This window comes from Paramormyrops kingsleyae, chromosome 5 (genome assembly GCF_048594095.1).
Source record: "Paramormyrops kingsleyae isolate MSU_618 chromosome 5, PKINGS_0.4, whole genome shotgun sequence".
Classification (NCBI taxonomy): Eukaryota; Metazoa; Chordata; class Actinopteri; order Osteoglossiformes; family Mormyridae; genus Paramormyrops; species Paramormyrops kingsleyae.
Window position 1 is genome coordinate 15,767,363 of NC_132801.1, and position 22,815 is coordinate 15,790,177.

Consider the following 22,815-nt stretch of genomic DNA (forward strand, 5'->3'; position numbering starts at 1 on the left):
GAAAAATTAAAATGCCACTACATGACAGCTTCAGCATTGCAGGACAGACCCTGGAAAACCTGTTTAGTGCAGAAGCACGTAAAGCAGCTTAACCAGTCAACAAAATGGGGCTGAGTGGACAGGACAAATCCCAAAAATTACCTTGCAAAAGATTTGCAGGGAATGGACACATGTAAGACCAATGCAGTCAGTGTACATCAAAAGAAACCTAGCATGTCAAGCTTCTACAAGCTGTATTCACTATCTGCCAATGTTAAACAGTGCTTCCAGTTTTATCAGGTCTGCTCACAAATCTCCCTCAGGTGGATGGGGTATATATTAATTGTTTATAATATAATAACAAAAGGGTTCTAAATGTTAAAAACATGATTTTAGGAGGAAACAATAACTTGTCAGCATATTACAGGGAAGAGTTTGAATATAACATAATTATCTGCTTAACCAAGGTAAACAATTCACAATACCTGCAAGTGAAGCTCTTCATCATAACTGATCTTTAGCAAGATACTGTTACATCAGCATTGTGTAACTAGTATCTGCATCTGCAATTACTTTAAAATAAATACATTTTGTAGGACAATGAATGGCCTGAAATATGACCAGACAGTCATTTTGCAAGGAGCTGGTCAGAAAGTCAGAAATTATCCTAAAATGTCTGCTTAGCGTAACTCAACCTCATCACCATTATTCTATCATACTAGTTTCACCTAAAAATGTCACCAGCCATTAGAAATCCTCACATTCTGCCAATCATGTAGTCAGGAAAATCAGTAGAGCAAAAAGTAAGACTGTAAACCTGCCAAGAGAAAATAAGTGGATTGACCTTTAAAATCGGCTAATCAGCACTACCACCATGATAGTCTGCTTTAGCTCCAATAATACATTTTGTATGAAAAACAATTTTAAATAACCCAATTCCAACAAGTGTCATTTTTCCCACTGCCAGAATATTTCCAGTATCCAGGAATCAAGTGGAAAGAAAAACCACAGTGAGAAACACAATGCTAACTCCATTGATCTCTCACCTCCCCAACAGGGACGCCAAAAAATCAGAAGTCAAACAGAGCAAAGCTCTGAGGATGTCAGCGAGATGTCAACGCGACTTCCCATGCAGCAGGGCCAGGAAATGGGGTCAGTCACTGTACTGTAGCTGTAGAAGGGCCAGTAAGCAGTGCTGGGAGCCCAGAACACAGGCCATCCTGGGACTGGTCAAATGGCTGGTCAGCTGATAAAAAGGATCGTTGGAAGAGAGTCTCGGGAACAATGGAAAAGCCAGACATGTTAGGACAGACATCTAAGACTTTTTGGAGTCCTGTGTGCTTCGCCTTTTGATGTCACTGAGGTCGACTGGTGTGAAAGCTGCAGACAGGACAGAAACAGCATCAACAATGGGCATTGGCAAAACAAGACTGCATGCCCAATAAATCAAAATATTATCTCAATTTATGTAACTGCGGGGTGAGACAATGGATTTTATACAAATACTTTTATAACAAAATTCAAATATACTGAAGACTGCCATGCATTAAAGTAGCAATTCAGAATTTTTTAAATAAACAAACGGAACAATACAATGTGGCACTTGTGCTTTTAATCTGAAACCCAAGTGCAGAAAAACGTGTAAAGTGACTTACAATGCAGGGCAGGGTTTGGGGTTTTTTCCACATATTCCTGAGGCCCTCGATCACTGTTCTGGGAGGACTTGATGTCTCTCATGACACACTGCCAGGCTGATGGAAACAGTGTTTAAGCATTGATTACATTTAGATTATTAACATGACGATTTGTCTTATATCGGATTGTGACATTTACGCTGCCCGGCCAAAAAAAAAAGTTGCCATTTGAATTTTTCGTTGGACAGCCTTTAGCTTTGATTATGGCGCACATTTGTCATGGCATTGTTTCCACGGGCTTATGCAACATCTCACCCTTTATTTTCATCCAGATTTGCATTCATTTCTCACCGAGATCCTGTATTGACAAGTGAGTTGAACCTCCATAAAGCCTCCTTCAGCACATCCCAAAGACCTTCAACGAGGTTAAGGTCGCAACTCTGTGGTGTCCAAGTCATACGTGAAAATGATTCCTCATGCTCCCTGAACCGCTCTTTGACAATTCGAACCCAATGAATCTTGGCATTCTTGTGCTGGAATATGCCCATGCCAACAGGGAAGAAAAAATCCATTGCTGATGGATGGATGGAGGTGTAACCTGGCCAGTAGATTCAGGTACTCAGCTGACTTCACTTTATTGCTGCATAACGTAGCTGAGCTGTAATAATGATCCAGTCACTGGCTCTTAAGTATTTGCAGATATAAATTCAAATGGCGACTTTTTTTTTTTGGTCGGGGAGTGTATATCACATTATGAAGAAGCAATTAAAAAAAAAATCAGACTAGAGTGTACTAGTGTGACTTTGAGATAAATGAAAGTAAGGGACTTATTACACATTTAGTTTTTGCAATTTTCTAATTCTTTACAAAGGATGCATTACATGCAACAGAGGAGATTGTCTGTTTTTTTTCTTCTCCTGGTGCTACAGAGACAGCAAGGACAAAGTTTCAGAGAGGTAGGCAAGTCAGGCAGAGCAAAGAAAAGAAACTGCAGAGGATGCTGAGTTGTACCCCAGTGTCTGCTCCCCGGAACATTCCGCCATTGACTCACTGTCATGGATGAAACGCACGTTCTCCTCATGCGCTGGCGTGAAGAGCTCCCCTGTGTTAGTAGGAGATCGAGGACTGGAGGTCCGTTTGTAGTTGTGAACTATCCTAGCAGCTGGTGAGCTGGAAGAGAAAACAGCACAGCCCGTCACACCATAGGAATTACAGGGAGCGGAGGAGCAGGAAAATATATAAAATCTCACAAGAAAAAAAAATCAAGAGTTAAAAACTGGTGCCAGATGCTAACAGGCTTTTCATGGACATGGTGAGCAAAACAAAATATCAAGTGTAAAGTCCAGGCATAGGCCAGTTTTATAAATAAGTAAAAAAAAATGCTTTTACAAGGATTTTCACAAGCATTAGATATGGAGACATGGTATGGCAGCCATTATTAACGGCCAAATAATTTCTAAAGTTGAGAGTGGCTTCCAGTTTCACAACTACATTCAGAAATCTTTTGCACCCTTTCGGCCAGGAGCACATCCGCCCACCTAGTCATTTTGGCGTCTGACTTTAGTTGACCTTCTCCTCTTCACCCCTGTTGTTACTGGCAGAGCCCTGGGAACCTAGGAAACCGGCCGTTTGCCGTGGTTCATTCTGCCGAAACAGAAACATTAATGGATTCGGTTTCATATCTGGCAACAAAAATAGCCGAGACTTTCCAGTATATCCAGTTGGCAGGAAAAATGCATCTAGAGAGATTGTATAAGACAGATGTCCAACATGCCACCTATTATTGTCGAAACATGTCTATGTCCCATGCAAATACCTTAGGATAATTAACTCGTTTTTTTGTAACTAGTAAAAAATACTTTCAGTATACCGGAATTCTTATGTAATTAGGACACGTATGGTTGCAAATTACAAATGTGGTGCTTATGCATGCATGCATGTGTCTCCATGCGTTTAACCAGTATCAGGTTATCTAAATATAAATAGGAAAGCTTTCTGCCAATGGCCAAATTACAGTGAGGTTGTGAGTGGCCCACGTTGTTACCCGGCGAGTGTACGTTTCAGATTGCACAATTACAGGGGGTTATCTGTGCACCTCCACTAAAGCAAACACATCCTAGATTACACATGCTATAGGTTAAATTACACGTGTAATGTGTGAAGCGAGAGGAATCGCCCATGTACAAGATATGAACACTGCCATATTTGAAAGGATTCAGATTTCTGTTCACTATTACTCTGCAATTGAAGAGAAACGAAAACGACAGCAGACTCTATGTGGCTAATAATGTCACCGACTCAGTGATAAAATTTGTGACTACATGAAGATATGTGCGAAATTCGATGTGCGGTCCATGCAACGCCGGTAGAAGTCAGTGTGCATGCAACCTAAAAAAGACACTTACCAGCCTGGTTAATGATAATTGTGCAAGCTGACCCAGTTATCAGTACCGGCTAGCGATCATCGGTCCGATCTAGGCTGGTTCTAGTAACTTAAGACAAAGCGGATCGCGGGTATCGAAGAAAGGCGACGAGGTGCTCAAGTTCTTCGGTAAATTCTCCGGTTTGGCAACCAGCGGGCCCTTTCTTTCTGTCTTCTTTCTTTTCTTTTCTTCCCCTCCTTCCCCGCTGTGTTTCGGGCCTCCGAAGGCCGTGACGCTGCCCCTGCTTTCCGATCCCTTCCGGGCAGCAGGCGGAAACCCGAAAGAGGCAGTCCGTACGAGTGCGCCGAGACCCCGGCAAAAAGCGCTTCTCAGGACCGCGCTGAGACCCCGGCAAAAGCAGCCTTCACAGCCGTACTGAAATCCCTACGATTACAGCTCCTACCGAAAGTCGTGTCCTGCCCTAAAACGTGCAAATTCACGAATTACAGTTGTGAAAATGAAACTCCCTACTTACGTCCCCATAACCATCAGCTTTCGTTTACCGGCAACCCGATAAATTAAACCAGAGTCGTATACTTACTTGCACCCCAAGTTAACTTTGTTTTCTCTCTTCACGTCGCTATTTAATGGTTTCGTTTGTTCTTTTTGTTCTCGAGAAGTCGTACTTGATAGACCGTATCTCCAGAATGACAAATACAAAAATAAAGTTTTACAAAAAGAATTTTATTGTTAAATTGATGTGTATATAAAAACAATGTTAATAGTAAAGAATAACGTACAGTTTTCTAGCAAGAATGTTACCATTTAACACTAATAAAAAGACATAATATGTAAAAGCAGTTACATAGCTTCAGCTTGAAAAGATCTTTGTGCAAAGAGCAGCAAAACATTCATTCCACGGTGTTGTGAACGTGTTTTAAGTGCAAATCAGAGTTCACTGTTTTCAAATATTCACAACTTTCACTATTCTCTACAGGAGAATAAACAGGTTACATAAATGCCGTGTGCCTTTTGTTATAAACAGTAAACACAATATGGCATACAGTATGATGTCAGTCCATATATACTGTACGTGTGTGTGTGTGTGCGTGTGTGTGTTCCCTTTAACATTTTTCATTCTAAGATTAAGTTAAATTGTCTTTTACTTTTGGAGATGGGAAACTGATATAAAAATGTTAAACGTAATCTCAAGATAAAGAACGCACTTAGTTTGAGGTCGAATTAACATTCAGAGAAAAGCACTTTTAATACACTATTTTAGGAATCTTGCTGTAATGTTCAGATGCAACACTGTCTCGTTCATGTGTAAAAGAGAAGAACAATGTAATAAAACATAAATGCAAAAATAAAAATATAAGACAAAACGTAACAAAAGTATCATTTTCAGTTCTGCGAAACAGTGTGCTTGTATTCAGTGCAGTAAAATGCTTCTTCATTGAACTTGTCTGCCAGCTGAGATCAGAAATGTTGGCCAGTCTCAGCACTTTCCAGTTCCCACAAAGTGTCTGAATGCAGCTATTTGACTCCTTTCACTGGGCCAGACCTGTCCTCCCGCTCCAGAGAGGTGACTGGAAATCAGGACATCCGGCTGACCTTGCCGATTCGTTCTGTTACCGTCAGCGTAGGCGTGGAAGAGGGCGCACTTGAGTTTCAGTGAAAACATTCCTCTGGGTCAGTCACAGCCCACCTTGAACAGCTTGAGCAGCTCCTTGCAGTCGGGATCTATGAGGTCCACTGGCTTCTCCCCACATTTGTTCGCAGCGTTGGCATCAGCACCAAGAGACAGCAGGTATCTGAGGAGAGCACCAGTGGCAGATGAATATGGATCAAAGTGGGGACATCTGCACTGACCAAGTGACAATGGCTTGGAGATCTCTGAAGGTCATAGATTCAGTTGCACGAGAGACAAACTGTTGTTTGACCATTGTGTTTGAGTCCTTGGAAAGGACAATGCTCTATTCCAGTTAATTTTGTGACTCTCTTGTGTAGCCTGGATGTGGTTCTGTCTACATCTATGCATGTTGGAAACTAGCAGACCTTTCCGGTGAGCACGCTGTTAAAATAGTGCTGACCATGTTACCATGGCAAGGTGCATATTTGCATCTTCCAGCAGCTTACTTGGCAATGTGCGGATAGCTGTCGCTGCAGGCCATGTGCAAGGGCGTCCAGCCTTCCTCGTCCTCCTGCTGGATGTCCGCCCCATATTTCACCAGCAGCTTCACACATTCCAGATTGCCTGAGAGGACGGCTTCGTGGAGGGCGCACATGCCTGTGGAATCAGCGATGGCCATTGTATTGGTTATGATACAGTTGATGAAAGCATGCTGGACAAGCCTTTGCAGAAAAGTGACACTAGTCACTTCATCATTCATATGGCAGAAAGTACTTCTTATACAACCTGGATCTTTGGGCATAAAGGGCATGTTTGATTTTACATGGAAAGATACGGTTAGAAGATGACATGGTGTCTGTATTTGAATAAATGTGGATATTTGTTCATGAATACCGGTAAATGTACTGTAGTTTGTTGTACATGGGAAAATAAGACATCCACTGAAAATAAGCCCTAATGCGTCTTTTGGAGCAAAAATTAATATAAGTCCCTGTCTTATTTTCGGTACAACCTGTAGATGTGAAGCCACACTAAACAAGCAGTTCCAGCGGCGGCTAATTCTCTTACCTGTCTGGAAAATGGTTCCCAAGCAGATTTTTTTAGTCCTGATGAAGCGGCCTACTTGCTCCAGGTCTCCCTCCCGAATGTGATCTTGGAAGACGATGTCATTGGGAAAGTGCACAGATCGGGGTGGCTTGAGTGAGACAGCAGTACGCTTACAAGTCGTAATGCTGCCATCGACTGGGATGCAGCGGTTGTACTGTGTATTCTTCATAACGGCACACTGGCTGAAATACTTCATTTCTGCGGTAAAGGAGCGGAAAACAAAGTGGGAATCAAGCCTGCTGGGGGAAAAAAAACCTCAAAAATGTCAGGTGCTTCAGCAGCAAAGGTAAAATCCTCTAATTCCCGTATCCTTTAAGTTCCTCTTGTTAGTGTCTAGCTCTCTTAAGACTCGCTGAAGTAAAAAGAAAAAGGAATCAAAACCTAAGACTTCAGTATTGGCGCAGTGATTTGCCTCCTTTGTGGTCAGAACGCAGTGCAGGTTCTAGATTGCACGGGGGAAGCAAGTCTCTATATACTCTCTGTGGAGCTATTTTTGGGGGCTGTCACCTTACTTATCAGATGGCTTCTGCATGACTGGGTCCTTCCCACATCACGCCCTCTGCTTGCTCACGCCTCATAAAGCAATGAGAGAGCAGCCTCAGCGTCTGTTTTCATCTTGGCCCGTGAGCACATTCATCATCTATAGCATCAAGATCCATTACAGGCAGGGCTCACGTAGTGCACTGACACAACGTAAACTTCTAGTAAATAGCACTGGGTGAGGGGGACAGGGGAAGCCTTCCTACATGTCACTCGTGTGCAATTCTAGAACTTCGGACGTGTTTTACGTTGCTGGTAAAGATCAACAACCATCCATGGGTCATACTGGTACTCAAGCTTCCAGAACATTCTATTTGTTTGAGTTGGCTGTGACAATTCATGCAGTCTGATGTCAGAGAAGCTCCTCAGATTGATAAACATTGAGATAAAACATGGGTTGTGGGTTTAATTGATAACCAATTTTAATTGATACTTTGTTGATCATCATGGGGAAACTCTCTTTATGCCTCCCCCAACTTGCTCTCTGTAGGAGAGAACAAGCTGACTGTGACGGGCAGCTGCCCACAGCAGCACCCAGGGAGCTGGGGCCCAAGGACCCACAGATGTGCTGAGGCTGGGCTCAAACCAGTAACCTTCTCATCACAGACACAGAGGCTTAGCCCACTGAGCCACACGTTGCCCCCTGGCTTTTGGTATCTCTGTACTTTTACTTTAAAGTAACACATATAGTGCTTTTCTGGTTTATCACTACCATAAACTTTGTCTTATTTAATTTTGTAGACAAAGCTTATAATCAATATCGTATTTGCATTGACGTTTCGTATTTAAATGTGACATTTGAAAATTCAAAATAGATGTCAAGAGTTTTAGAAGTTAAGGAGTTTTGTATGAGTTACATGTTTCACAGGTATTGTATAGTGTAACGTTTGTAGGAGTTACATGTTTCGCGGGTATTGTATAGTGTAACGTTTGTAGGAGTTACATGTTTCACGGGTATTGTATAGTGTAACGTTTGTAGGAGTTACATGATTCGCGGGTATTGTATAGTGTAACGTTTGTAGGAGTTACATGTTTCGCGGGTATTGTATAGTGTAACGTTTGTAGGAGTTACATGTTTCGCGGGTATTGTATAGTGTAACGTTTGTAGGAGTTACATGATTCGCGGGTATTGTATAGTGTAACGTTTGTAGGAGTTACATGTTTCGCGGGTATTGTATAGTGTAACGTTTGTAGGAGTTACATGTTTCGCGGGTATTGTATAGTGTAACGTTTGTAGGAGTTACATGATTCACGGGTATTGTATTGTGTAACGTTTGCAGGAGTTACATGTTTCACGGGTATTGTATAGTGCATAAAAGCAGGCACGTTATGCTCACTTTCTCAATTCACTTTAATACAGCACTTCTCAACACAATGGAGAAATTTGACAAAGGCCTTACTGGACTGCATGACTATTTGAGCATCTCTTTGTTGGTGTACATTAAGGACACTATCATAGCACCTGTGAGCATCTAACAGGTTTGTCATCTAAAATCATTAACTGAATAGTTTGGTTAGAATTTGTAGTCAATTATGTTATAGTTGGAACATATTTCAGGTAATTAGTCTGCATTTATGTATTAGTTGCAGGTCTGGGAGGATAAGTACACAAAAAAGCATCACACTTACGCACATGCAGAGACTGTATTCAGAATCGACGTGTACAAAGGTATCCTGCATAAAACATACAAATCAGCAGTCATAAATGAACATACCTCACATAAAGAATGCTATTAATTTCTGGTTAATTCATGATGAATTCATTTACAGAGCATTTGGCTGTACTTGTGGGGAGTACGACATGCAACGCGTCACTTGTGGGACACACATCCCACACGCCAAGGAACATTGAACATAAGGACTAAGACAGGTCAGCAAGTGTTTTTACACATGCAGAAGAATTGCAACTGTTCTTTAAACTGCCTTTTCTCAGGTAGGCAGGAGGTTTAACTACGGTCATGTACCGCATAACGTTTTGGCCAACAATAGAGGTCCCATAAGATTAGACTAATGAAGATGAGAAATTCCCATCGCCTAGTGCTGTCACAGCGCATTGCATTACGTGTTAGTGGTGATGCTGGTGTAAACAAACCTACTGGGCTGCCAAACATACAAAATAGCACCTAGTTAAGTTCAGGCCATAATGCTGCATAAAAACATGGTTATGAATTTACTATACTGTACTTAGTATATTCTACTTATGGAGCTTTACTGTAGCCTCTGTGTGTAGTAGGCTATACCATCTAGCATTGTGTAAGTACTCTGATGTTCACACAATGGCGATATCGCCTAATGACGCATTTCTCAGAATGTATCCCTGTTAAGCGCCGCAAGACCATACTTACATGCCAATACAAAGTGAAGGAGGTGAAAGAAAGAGCAACAAAGCCCACTGGTTTTATTTTTTATTTTATTATTTGGCCACCGGTTTGTTAATGCTAATTTGGGATGGAATGCTTTATCTTTCATCCCCCAATCATCCCCCAGCCTTGCAGAGTCCCCTACCCACCCCAACTCCCACAAGAAATTCACAAAATAAGAAAAAAATAAAATAAAATCACATTCAATACCCTGCCCCAGAACACGAGAACAGCTTAATTCATCTGCACTCTTCCTGTCACCCCAACCACATAGGAACACAGTACAGCCCAGACAGACGAGGACAAGTGTCAGGTAGAGCAAAAGACTGAGGGATGGATGGGCAGGGGTGACATGGTCCTGGCCCAATGCCGGAGAGGCCTTTTCTAAACACCCAGGAGCTGCCCGAGCTTGAAGTAACGATCCCATCTCCGATGGCACCGAGTTACACGAGTTCCATGTTTCCTGTTTCCAAGTAATGGAGGCCAAAGGTGCCCCTTGCAGGCATAATTCCTGCCATGTACACTGGTACACAAGCAGACCAATTAAAATGAATAAAAAAAAAAATATTACAATAAACTGATCAGAGTTTCGTTTTAAAACCAAAACCGAACACTAAATTATGAAACTGAAAAGTTAGAGAAAAAAATACATTTGGTTCAGAAGAAAATCATGCCCCTAGACCGATATTTCTCCACTGGGTCTGCAGAGACCCCTCCCCAGACGGTCTACATTTTTGTTCCCTCCCAGCTGGGAGAGAGCAAGAACATGAACTGTCTGGCAGTCCCCAAGGACAGAGTTGGGAAGCACTGCCCCAGACCACGGCCTCTGAGGAGCGCATTCACATATGCCCATGGAAATGGTTTGGATTCACTAAACCCACTGAAGCACTGCACATCCAGGGCGCCCATATTTTACAAATGAAATGATCATAGCCCTGAGAGAGAGAGCGAGTGAACGAGGGAGTTCCTCGGCCTTCGAACTGTCTTTCAGGAGAATTACGACTTCTCCACATTAAATAGTCAACATGTCCCATTCACAACCCATGTAAGTAAGGGTGCAGAATGGTTACACAAAGGAAGCTTTGAAAGGAAGCAATAAAGGTCTAGAACTGACACTGGTTGATGCATGTACAATAGAGGATATAAATTGCAGAAATTTTACAAAGACCCTCCCCCCCCCAGGAACTATTCCAGTGCTGGGTTCCTTGGGGGCAGATTGATCTGACTGGGCCAAAAAGTATGGGTGCTGGAGTGATGGCGGTTGGGGGCAATTGAGGGTCCCTGTGACCTGACAATTCGAGCAGTAGTTGCAAAGGTATGGGCTAATGTTCATCTGTGGGGTGTGTATAGGGCCAGGGCGACTGGGATGGAGGCTGAGACGGTGGGGTGGTGTTCCTCCGAGCCATCTCTTACAACTCGTCATGTGCTTCATCACCATCTGATTCGTCGTCGTCATCTTGCTGATCATCAAGATCCCCCAGATCCTAAGGAAAAACAATCATAGCATATTTACCAACCATAGCAGGACCTTAACTGATGTACATGTAAAGCAGAATTTAACCAAACTAATAAAATCAGCAAATCATTTAACATTTTGGGTGTATGTAACTACCATTTCAAGATGGGTCAGTGTAATACACTGGCCAACACCCCAACAAATATCAAGTTTTAGCACCTAGAGGGTACCGACCTCTCTTGAACGTGCCAAACCTAATGTAGACTGTTAGAAATAGGCCACCATAGCCAAACATTTCCCAAAACAAGGTTATCTGGGGCTGACCTCCTTGGGTAGATGTATGTTTGCTGTGGCAAGAGCTTTTGACTGGAAGCATGGTAAACATTAGCAACAGCTGCGGGAGTCAGGTTCTGTAATTAGTCTTCTTTGAAGCCCGTCTAGTTTGAACTGGCTTTTTTGGGGTCTTGGACCTGTTCCCGAGCTGCCGACACTATGCAGACCCTTCCTACGTGGTCAGTCCTGTCAACGCCGCTGAGTGGCTGAGGATACCTGGATCACAGCCCTGCCAACTTTTACGGCTAATGCACCCGGCACCTACACGTGACTTTCCAGCAGCGTCGTTACTAGCAAACCCAACCATTTGCAAAGCACTTGTTTAGCCAGCAAGTCAACTGCATTACTAAATGCATTCCAAATGTTATCAAATGAGTTTACATTTGAAGTTAAAAGAAAAAGGAAGACGACTACGCTGTAGTTCTTATGAAACCTGTTTTTCTGGATGCCTTTACAGAGCCACTTCTGAAGTTCCAGCTCTTGCAAATCTCAGAATGTTAGCAGTCATCCTACAAGCCAGGGCTGCAAAATGCAAAAAAGTATCTATCCGCTATGGTGTCCAATCCTCCCAGACAGACCGAGAAGTGCTATGTCCAAGAACGCTATGAGATATTTCTATGAATGGTGCTACAGAAAAATGTTAATGAACAAACTGCAATGCCTAAGTCTTTTCCAACTGCATTTCTTAAAAGCAATTTCAACTTTGATGCATGTGTCCACACGAGTGGTACATTAACAGTAAGTGTGCAAACTAACTTTGCATGCAGATAAACACCAGATCTGTTTTTAATATTTCATGGATTCAAGACGACTGCAGAATGGGCAACATCATCCAAAACCCATTAAAGAATTACCCCCCACAAAAAAAAATCCTTATCACATACATCTTCCTCTTCATCCTCATCTTCTCCAGCTGGTGCACCACCATCTGTGCCTCCACTCTCCAAGAACTTGGTGAAGCCCTCGAGAGTCCTCTCACCGTTGTAGTCAATCACCTGTTAAAAAAAAAATAATTGGCAAACAAGTTACTTCAGAGTGCCAGAAGCAAAATAGACGAGGCAGGATTTCATATCTAAGATGAGACTTTTGCATTAGAAGCCCAATAGAAATAGCTTTCAAAAGCCTATCCAAATAAAAAAAAAAAAAAAAAAAAAAAAAAAAATTACTGACAAACTGCATTTCAAGTGCTACGTATGAAGAAAAAAAAAAAGTTGAATTACAATAAACTTCAGAAAGCATGACAAAGCCCCAAGCAAAAATATCAAAGAATCCATAATTCAAGGAAATTAGAAACCATGTAAAAGTTACTCAGACTCAACCAAAGCAGCCATACCAACCAGTACAACCCTTCAGGGTAAGATTAAGTCTCAACTTGGTAAAAGTAAATCACTACACCAGGGGTCTCCAACTCCGGTCCTGGAGAGCTACTATCCAGTAGGTTTTCTGTCCTACTTGGCTTCTGATGAGCCACAGCTACTCCTGGTATTTACCTGAGAACAGGTGTGGCTCATCAGAAGCCGGGTAGGATGGAAAACCTACTGGACGGTAGCTCTCCAGGACCGGAGTTGGAGACCCCTGCTCTACACTATGATCCTACACTACATCAGGTCCAATCAATCACTCACCAAATAAAACAGCAACAGACAGGAACAATGACCCTTGGATCACCTCATCCGGCAAATGCTGCAGCTGCTACCCCCTTCAAAACTAACAGACCCTCCACAGGAATTTTGACAAAAAGGGAGGCAGGGCAGCACAACAGAGATGGCTAGAAAGTCGGCAGAAACTGGACGATATGAAAAAGCTCTGTCCGCTGCCTTCAAGCAGAATTGCTGCAGTCATCACCTGCAAACATTTCAGCCACTGGGCTTGGCTTCTAGTTCTCACACAAGATCACCAACAGAGCATTTCTATATTAGGTCCATGTAATTGAGGGTGCCTGCAGGAGAGGATTACCACCGTGCAGACTGAAATAACAGAGGGGCCAAACGTGAAGCTTGCCGCAGCACTTTAAGCTGTGACAGCCAACGGAATGAGATTCCATGCCAATTAACCCAGCCTCGAGTTTATCTATTCATAAGCGGGACTCTCCCATTAAACCGTTTTGTCGTCAGCTTGGGGAACAATCTAAAATGCGCCTGCTGAGACTAAACCCTCGACGGCCTCCACGGCTCAAGAGAAACCTGCCGACGTGACAAAAGGTGAAAGGAATTAACCTTGTGATCATCTCCCGCAGGGAAGAACTTCAACGTGGGGAAGCTGTGAACTTTAACAGCTTCGATCTCATTGGCGGTGGAGTCCATCTTTGCCACCACAATGTTGTCACTGTCCTTATACTTCTCACCCAGCTTATCCCAGATGGGCGCGAGCTGTTTGCAGTGTCCACACCAGGGTGCATCTGTGTGACAAAGCGAGAGAGAGGAAGTCAGCCAACTTTGAACTTTGCGAAACCAAGAACTTCCTGTAAAAATGGAAGTGAGGGAAAATTCTCGTAAAGCCTCCACTAGACATTAAAATTAACATTAATTCCACTGAGAAGTTCAGTATAGCAACATAAAAGTTCCCCATCTACCACACCTCCCCCCCCCCTCCCCCCAACACTTAAGACCTTCATTTACCTACTGTGGGCTGCAAATTTTACAAGGCAAAAGAGCAACAATTTCAATTAGATGCCACGTTTATAGTTTGGGCTTAATACAAACTTAATAAATGCACCAGCAAACCAGAGCTTGACAGTTTTCCCAAATGAAGCCTGGGTCTTCATTAGCCATTTAATGGTCTAATGGACTATTACAGACTCGGACCACAAGACAAGTCACCAAAGCCCCATTCAGTAACATGAAGGAAGATCTCAGCCGTTCAGAGGCCGCTTTGAGAGCCGCAAGTTGCAGACGATCTAAAAGGAGCCTAAAACCAAGTATCTTGACCTGCAGCTCAGGTTACTCGCATACGAAAGCAGAAGACATGGGATTTCTCCCAACTACCTCCAAGCATCCATCACAGCTTAGCGCGAGTATTTAGGGTGCATCAACAGACCAGGGAGACCCTTTTAAGTGAGACACCTAGGGGGGGGGGGGGGGGGTTCTGTCCCAAGCAACAGATGTTCTACTACATAGGTGACCGACTCTGCAGCAGAAAAAGACATCATCTAGTTCTCACTGTTACTCCTGCGACAGTTAAGTTCCATCGTTAACATGGAACCACACTTACAGAATTCGATGAAAACGTTTTTGGTGGGATCAAAGGCAACTTCTTCAAAGTTCTTCCCAACCAGCACCTTGACGGGGCTCTTGTCCCAGTCCTCAGGAATATCCTGGCTCATGAGGTGAGCCTGAAGAGACATTTTCATGCACGTCTGATTCTGAATTCACTTTCATATGCAGTAAACACCCAGCAGATTAACTGTGTCAACACCAAATAATAAAAAATCCTACCGACTGCTTGATGACCTACAGTAGTTAAAACAGAAACCAACTTCACATGGATTTTTGACTGTTCATGCAAAATCACTTAAAAAAAAAAAAAATCACTAAGAAAAACTGGCTTGATTCGTTTCATGTGATTAATAAAAGCTAAGCCTAATAAATGTAATGAAGACCAGCACTCATTACCAAAACGGCAACTGTTCCACCAAATTCATACCTTCAGTTTCCCTCCCAGGAATTGCATGCAGAAAGAGACGATGTTCTCTGCAGTGAGGGCCTCATTATCAGGCTTGTACTTGGTCATCTCATCTTCCAGGGTGATGAGGCGGACCGCTGGGCATTCCTCCTTCTTCAGGCCGAAGAACTCCAGGATGCGCTGGTTGTCATCCAGGTCGCTGTCAATGTAGATGAAGAGGATCTAGGAGGACAGAAGGAGAGTTAAAAGCATGAGATGTATGGACCGCAAAGCTAAGGCATCAAACAGAGATGTATTCAAATAAATTATATACAATCATTATATACAAATGATTCAGCTAAGCAACAAACTGGAGCAAAGACATTGCAGAAGCTTGGCTTTCAGTACAGGTGACCAAAGAGCAAAACTAAAATTATTAGAGAGAAAAAGGTCAGCAGCCAGGTTTGACAGCTACTGCAGGCATCCAAACGAGGTGACGGAAGGGCTACACACTGAAACTGCTCTCGGGACACGGAGGAACTCGCACGCACCCACCTTGCCCTTGAAATTCTGAGCAGCTTTTTTAAACTCGTCCATCTTTTCCTGGAAGTCCGAGGCGGCCTTCGGCACAAACATCAGGATGTGGGATTTTATGTCTCCCCCGAAGATCTTGGGGGCCGTCTGCAAAGAGTTTACCCACTTAATACAAGGTGAAACGATGAACTGCAAAACTGAAGGATGCAAGGTATGGATACAAGGGAGAAAAAAAAAATTAAATAAAATTTTTTTTAAATTACCTGCTCAGTGAATTCTATGACCAGGGGCAGCTGGTTGGCCTTGATGAAGCTCAGGAGATTCTCCTTGTTCATCTCCCCATCAAAGTTGTTCCGGCCCTCATCAAACTATGAAGGGAAACATGAAAAGTTTGGGCAGAGCTTCCAAAAACAGATGGCCAACCTATCTGCAAAGTTAAAAGAAATACGTGGTTGATATCATCGGAAGGCCCTGTTGCAGAAAGTCACTCCAAAAGTGCACGCAGTATTCACATCGGCGATTAACCGGAAGGCCGTAACGTGTGAATATAACAGGGGGCTGATCAGAATTGCTGACACTGACCTGGAGAGAAACTATTCTGAAGGGCACAGCTGTTAATAAACGTTGCGGCTATTTACTGGCAGAGCAGGGCATGCTGTGATATAAAACAGAAGGCCGGTGGTCTAGACATGGGATACATTTAACTGAAGCTCTTAAAACCAGCAATAAAACCATTAACACTGTTCAGGTTTTTAAGCAAAGTTAAAAGGGCAGCAGACAGCATTTCTAGCACCACATTATTATATCATCACACTGCCTTATATTGCACCCTTGTGCACACGCCCACCTGAGTACACAGGCCTGTCCAATCAGGTTTGATTTCACTGTCCAGGTCCTGCCGCAAGCTACCAAGACCATTAATGATATGAGCGCCTGCCCTTTTCAGCAATCACAACATTGCCCTTTATCTAGAAAGAAATGTCTATCCATAAAATAACCATTCAGCTCCTAAGTGACACAGTAATAATCACAAACCAAAATGGACAAATTTCACCTTGAGCGCCCACACAGGGAAGAGCTCTCGTCTGCTCATTAGTGCGGCAGAACATACATTCATTCATACGCCGCTTTGGACAAAAGCAAAAAAAAAAAAAAAGCCAAGTAAATGGAAATTTGAATTGTGGCAAGGACATTAAGGGAACAGCACTGAAAGAGATTCAGCAAAAACAGAACGAGACAATTTTCCTTCAGTTTCAAATAAATCCAGACTTAAAAAAACAAAAAAACAAAAACACACCCAACAGGTCTGGAAAATGCTAGAAATTGGCTAGACATCTCAATGTGAACTAGCGCCCGGCGGACAGGGCAAATCATCGGACGCTAAAGCGCGTTTTTCCTTTGAGACAGTCACCAGTGAGAGTTTTCTTGAATCACATGTCCAAGTACAAGAGCCAGGAAATGCAGCCCAGGTGTAATGACACAGCCTCCCACCACAGGACAGGGTCACGTCCCCAATAAGCAGACTGGAAGAGGCATTCCCTTGGCACTCAACCTGCCTATTTTAGCAGCCGTCAATAAGACAGAATCTAAATACGGGAAGAGATTTCACCATGCTTACAAGATAAATATGGGGGAATTCCCTGAGGTTGTTTCCAGGATATTTACCAGGTTATTAAGCAGGATAAGTCCATTCTGTAAATTTCTCTATCAACCTGTGCATGGCTGTTGAAGAGTCTTGGTACACAAATACTATGACACACGAAAAGGTCTGTTGCTAGGGATGATGTGTAAACTTCCAAAACATGCAACACAAGGCAGAAAAGACACTGGCCTTTAACAGACACTCAGCACCAGTCAGGCGTTACCTTCTTGAAGAGGACGACGCCATCTTTGGACAGCTCAAACTTGGAGAAGAGGGCATCTTCTGAGGTAATGCCGAAGGGAATATCATCTACAGCTTCAGCAGCCTTCAGAAAGGCCTTGGCGCCTTCAGACTCTGCGTCCTAGTCAACCAAAACAAAACAAAAACTTTATTTTCCTCTTCATTAATTTTGCAAGAATGGTTTTCTATCCAGTTTCTCAACTCTGAAATCCCTCTGCAAATTTTAAATGAAGCACTATCAAACAGCATACAATTCTAATGGGGTGATGAGACACTCTTCCCCAGATCTAGGCTAAGTCTCCAGTAGAACCAGCCAGCCGACGATTCCCAAACCCACTCGCTCAAAAGGGGAAGACAGGCTGACCTTGAAGAAGCCGATCACCACGACTTCACTGTCCGCTATCAGAGACTCCGCCAGGGTGACATCAGCGAGGATGGTGGCGGCAGGACCCGTGCGTTTCTTCAGCCAGCTCACAATGTCATCGGCCTGTCTGCCGGCTGCAAGGGGGGACAGGGTGATGAGGACGGATAGGTGCTTCACTACCTATCCATTAATTCTACCACAGAGCATTGAGTGCTACATATAGATCTAGCTCAGGGAACCAAACATTAACTTCCAATAGAACATTTAAAAAACAAAACAAAAAATGAAGCTACTTTGACAGTCTGTATGCATCGGGTTGTAAGAATGACCGCCACATAACAGGAAGTCATCACGAAACAGCCCGGTAACTAAAACCATAAATCTGCAAAGCGAAGCGACGAGGCGCGTATTTTAAGACTACAGTCTTGAGGAACCTGGCAGCTGTTCTGGACCTTCCCACAGATCCCTCCTCCCCACACACACGTGGCCAGAAGTCAACGTGAGGAGCTGCACATCACGGAGCTGGCTGGGGGCGCGTCAGCTCCAGCCACACGGCCGGCCAGAATGAATGAGAGAAACGCTGACCCGCAAACAAAAGCCACCGCAGGCAGGGCGCACCAGCATGTGCACCAAATCTAACATGAATGTATTACTGCCAATTTAATAAAAACAGCAAGTTGTGTTATTGATTGTTAAATCAGATTACTTCTTTCAATGGAATAAATGGAAACTTTATACAAAAGCAAATATCTAACAGATTAAAAGAACAAACTGTTATAAAGCATCATGTTGGTAAAGGTATGAGACTACCAGTTAAATAATTCAGCTGATTATAAAAGACTTACCAGAATATTCCTTGGGGGACTGTTTCTCTCCCCCTTTAAAGAACTTTATGGTGGGGTATCCCCGCACGCCAAACTCCTGTGCCAGTTCAGTCTCCTCGGTGGCATCGACCTTGGCCAGCCGGATGTCTGAGCCTTCCGCCTTCAGAGAACCGGCCGCTTTGGCGTATTCTGGGGCCAGCGCCTTGCAGTGGCCACACCAGGGGGCATCTAAGAGGGGACCAGCACAGAAAGGCCATCAGTGCAGGGGCAATGCAGAGATCAAGCAGCTCCACTGGGCATAACCCTGAAGCATTACAGCAGACCATTTCACCCACAAATATAAAAAGTTTTGAATTTGCTGCTTTTGAAAATAAAACATGGGCATTCAGCCAGTCTCACGGGCATCACTGTTCTGGGGGGTATAGAACGGGGAAGTTCCCAAACATGCCGAATCAGCAAGCATCTATTCAGTGGTGAAAGAAATGTCAGCTCTTCGGGTTCATTACAAAAATATATCTTTCCACATTATTAATTTTCAGTCAATAACATGAGGCGCACACACCAAAAGTGGATTATGCTTTGCAACGTGTTACGATATCCCAATGGTCACAAATCAGCACTGCCAAATCAGCAAGTCCAATGTCCACTTCCCCATTGATTAACATTTAGTCATAGAAAAGTTTGCAAAAAAGTTCTATTAACGAGAAAATCTATGCAAAGCGAAGTGACGAGGCGCGGGTCAGATCAGACCTAAAACTGATCCACTTCCACTCTGCAATTCCCATACGTGGGGGAACTCACGTCCCACAAAACTTGGGGGGGGTAGTTATCGCAGATCTAGAAGTACACGTCAACCTACCATTCCACCGACGGTCCCGCCCGTCTCGCAAACACGGAGAGCAAACAGAGCTTGTGCCCGCCCCCCCCGGGGAGCTCATTGGGGGACCGGAACCGCGGAGCTCTTTGAATGGCCGTCGGACCAGTCAGCTTCCCCCAGATTTAGCGCTGACCGTGTCCGGCGGAGGCATCGCTGGATGCCCCACGAAACCGACAAAATGGAGCGGGGGGGATTTTTCCAGTTAAGTCCGAACACCGAACAGCCAGACGCGAAACCTGCACGACTCTTTATAAGCAGCGCTGGCGAACTGCATCCGCAATGGGGCTCTTGGCCTGAAATTCCCGGAATCTAAACGAAGATCAATGCACCTACAGTTTCACCATGATGTCAAAAGAGGAAATATAGCAAAAGGTGTTCAGCGAGGAATAAACACTTCCGTCTTAGGGGCTTGCCGGAGTGATCCGATCATACACACCTACAGTAGCTATGGGGAGAAAGGCCGGCGTGTTAAAAGAGCAGTACATCAAGCATGATAAGGTTAGACAAAACAAACGTGTCTGTAAAGCATGCATCTCTCAAGATGATCTGGTCAACGACTCGACAACTAATCTACATGTCACTAGAGTACAGAAGAATACAATGAGACAGGAAAATAATCCATAAACGAACAACACTACCAAAATATTCACGTATATTGCAGAGTAATCACAAATGGGATATTATCTAATAAATAGTAAGCTTCAGTATGAAGCTATATTAAGAAAGTCTCAGAAAATAACTCTGAATCAGAGACGAGCACGGACATGTATTCGGCTGGACAGCTCCGAAGTTTATTTATACATTTGCCAGTTAGTTATAACGCCTTCACTGTCAATGTCAAATGTCTACACGGACCACAGTCGCCAGGCAGACACTGTTCAGAGAGTTCAAGTGCATGGAGGGATGCAGTCAGCACAAAGCAATCTGAACTTCGGTAAACTCATGTAGCTACCGCGATTCCGCGTAAAGGTGAGGCGAAGCGCCAGGCTACCGCGCTCCTTCATCCGTACAAGCGAAGCGAGACGCCAGCCACTAGCTCCGCGCACATCACAGTCTGCCAAAGCGCTACTTACAAAACTCAACAAGTAAGTTGGGGTGAGCTTTCAGCGCCTCGTCGAAGTTACTTTTCTTCAAGACCAGGACGTCATCCTCTTCGGCGATTTCAGCCCTGCTAGCCACGGCCAGAGTACACAAAATTAAAATCTTATACATACTTCCACCGATCTTCGATGACTTAAAAAAAAAGGAGAGACCCGGAGATCGCAGACGATGAGAGCTACACACGGACAAGGGAGATGCTAAGGGAAGCCGCGTAGCTGCGGGATTTCGCGTATTTCGCTTGGTTGGAGCGCCTCTATTTTGTGTCTGCCGCTACTAACGTGGCACTGCGCGCAGGAACCGGAGAGGCCGGGCGCACTGCGCATGCGCTTTTATTAGCCTCTACGCCGTTCGTGTTGAATTGTGACTGGACCGCAGCACGAGGCACCTGGAAGTAAATGGAACTGCTTCGTGTTTGTCGGGCTCCTGCTTGTGCTTGGCAACCAGGAACCGGCCACGACTTTTTTTTTTTTAGGGTGCTGGCCTTACATACTCGTAAGAGAGACATTGATGTGCCGGAAACAAGCCCCTAAAAAGTGGAGTAGTGCGTGAATTCTAACGGCAGTACATTAATGAGCACTGTAATGTAACGTTCGATGGACCATCATCAGTTAATCTAGGGATACGAATTAACTTTTTAGTCCCTTGATTTTATCTTTGCATTCACTCCTTAGTGTTTTTTTATTATATCGAAGTAGTATTTTTCCGTAGTAGAAGCATTTAAATTTCTGCATTACGTTTCATATCTGTATCGCAGCTGGATTATAGTACAATGACCTCGCCGAATCAAAGGACACGTCATTCAGCCTCATTAAAATGAACAGGAGCGCAAGTATGACAGGCTATTGTGACATCACTAGAACAAACAAACATTTACTTAACTGTGGCTATACTTAGTAAGGCTTAAATACATTTTCCTATTCTACTAACTGTTAACATCCATAAAAACTTAAGGGCGAAGACTATTCCGAGAAATATTTGCGGTTTTTCTCGATTGCTTTGGCACATTTCATGAAACATACTTAACAAGACTATAAGAGCATTTCTAAACCAGTTCACACATATAGTACAACACTATGGTTTAGCTGCAAAAGCCTGTAACCTACCCAAAACAATTATCTCATGTCTCAAAAGCTAATAATTCTTCCAATGAACTAGTGCCTCCAAAATAAAAAGTACAATCAGCATTGTTTTAACCATGAGCGTCAAAATGCTTAGATATATTGTCAACATGTCAGTGTAAGTATGCTCCCAAGCTCTACAATTCTGAATGATAGTCAGTTAACATTTTGCCACTGACTGATAATTTTTCTTTAGAAAACTGATGATTTTCCATGTCAAAGACACCCGTTTCAATACTGCAAGGCTCTGTAGTACACAGCAATGTTGTATCACTGCAATTTATGGAATGTATTTTGAAATGATTTTGAAAGCTTGGTTAACTGTTTTGCATGAGGTGCCTAACATGATGATCACATACGTATATAGTTTTGGGTGTAAAATTATTACACTGGCAAACTACATAATCTATTTTGACCAACAAGATTAAAGCAACTGAAAACTGTGCCAAATTATGAAAATTGCGCAAAACCATTTGCATATATGACCTGAAATATTTGCAAGTTTGTCTGAAACAATGGGAAATGACGTTCTGCTGTGCAGAAATGACATTATGATTTAGGGATTACAAGTATTGTTTTGCAAATGTTAATTGTCATTTGAGAAATGCTTCAAAGCAATTGAGAAAAACTAAGACATGTACAGAGGTAGGGCTATGTCCAAGACCAAATGCTGACAGGTACGTCGGCAGTCGTTCATCATCAATGAGTTGAGCTTGGGTGGTTCATTTACACACTAACAGGGATAAACTGCCCTCTGGAAAAATTTCAGTGCAGGCCAATGTTTTCTTCAGCCATGGGGGCACCATTTATCTAATTTAGGATCATCTAGAGCCTAACAGCCAACAAAGTGGACAGGTTGCCCCCTTTGCTTCCCCCTGAGCCCATCAGTGCCCAGATGTATATACTGTTGGTGGTGCAGTCATTGATAGTACTGGTTATGGTCAGTGCTATTTCTGTGATGTTTTGTAATGGTATGTAGCAATATGGCCTACCAATGCGACGGCTAAAGCCAGCTAGATGCATGTGAGATCAAAGAGAAAACTAGACAATACCTAATTAATAAGCACCCAGGACAGGAGTGTGAATTACTTAAAGTTATGGTAGGTCGGA

General features: G+C 43.4%; 3 protein-coding genes across 3 annotated transcripts; all 3 read right to left on the reverse strand.

Annotated features, from left to right (window-relative positions):
• Positions 1–307: 307 nt before the first annotated feature.
• On the reverse strand, positions 308–4,522 carry LOC111832918 (mapk-regulated corepressor-interacting protein 1). The gene is made up of 5 exons (XM_023790693.2): positions 4,019–4,522; positions 3,152–3,257; positions 2,665–2,783; positions 1,635–1,730; positions 308–1,359 (listed from the first exon to the last, which is right to left on the reverse strand). Exons 2-5 carry the CDS (start codon positions 3,157–3,159, stop codon positions 1,295–1,297), a joined length of 288 nt encoding a protein of 95 aa, XP_023646461.1. The 5' UTR covers positions 3,160–3,257; positions 4,019–4,522; the 3' UTR covers positions 308–1,294.
• Positions 4,523–4,699: 177 nt separating this feature from the next.
• On the reverse strand, positions 4,700–7,186 carry ppp1r27b (protein phosphatase 1, regulatory subunit 27b). Its single transcript, XM_023790691.2, has 3 exons — positions 6,678–7,186; positions 6,116–6,266; positions 4,700–5,790 (listed from the first exon to the last, which is right to left on the reverse strand). The coding sequence occupies exons 1-3, from the start codon at positions 6,910–6,912 to the stop codon at positions 5,670–5,672; spliced, it is 507 nt and encodes a 168-aa protein (XP_023646459.1). The 5' UTR covers positions 6,913–7,186; the 3' UTR covers positions 4,700–5,669.
• A 2,462-nt stretch (positions 7,187–9,648) lies between these two features.
• p4hb (prolyl 4-hydroxylase, beta polypeptide) lies at positions 9,649–20,908 on the reverse strand. Its single transcript, XM_023790690.2, has 11 exons — positions 20,560–20,908; positions 18,631–18,837; positions 17,786–17,919; positions 17,405–17,542; positions 15,803–15,907; positions 15,561–15,686; positions 15,048–15,248; positions 14,616–14,736; positions 13,622–13,803; positions 12,290–12,400; positions 9,649–11,100 (listed from the first exon to the last, which is right to left on the reverse strand). The coding sequence occupies exons 1-11, from the start codon at positions 20,696–20,698 to the stop codon at positions 11,026–11,028; spliced, it is 1,539 nt and encodes a 512-aa protein (XP_023646458.2). The 5' UTR covers positions 20,699–20,908; the 3' UTR covers positions 9,649–11,025.
• Positions 20,909–22,815: the final 1,907 nt, after the last annotated feature.

Bases quoted from the DNA above. Each gene is read 5' to 3' on its own strand.
- p4hb (XM_023790690.2), bottom strand. From the start codon at position 20,698: ATGTATAAGATTTTAATTTTGTGTACTCTGGCCGTGGCTAGCAGGGCT. The intron at 15,908-17,404 runs GTAACGCCTGAC...TTCCCTTCATAG, and splicing joins GCGTCGTCCTCTTCAAGAAG to TTTGATGAGGGCCGGAACAA. The intron at 15,249-15,560 runs GTGGGTGCGTGC...CTGTCCTCCTAG, and splicing joins CTCAGAATTTCAAGGGCAAG to ATCCTCTTCATCTACATTGA.
- LOC111832918 (XM_023790693.2), bottom strand. The intron at 1,731-2,664 runs GTGAGTCAATGG...TGTTTCCATCAG, and splicing joins CGTGCGTTTCATCCATGACA to CCTGGCAGTGTGTCATGAGA. The intron at 1,360-1,634 runs GTAAGTCACTTT...TCCTGTCTGCAG, and splicing joins CCCAAACCCTGCCCTGCATT to CTTTCACACCAGTCGACCTC.
- ppp1r27b (XM_023790691.2), bottom strand. From the start codon at position 6,912: ATGAAGTATTTCAGCCAGTGTGCCGTTATGAAGAATACACAGTACAAC. The intron at 6,267-6,677 runs GTAAGAGAATTA...CTGATTCCACAG, and splicing joins GGGAACCATTTTCCAGACAG to GCATGTGCGCCCTCCACGAA. The intron at 5,791-6,115 runs GTAAGCTGCTGG...TGCTCTCCTCAG, and splicing joins AGCTATCCGCACATTGCCAA to ATACCTGCTGTCTCTTGGTG.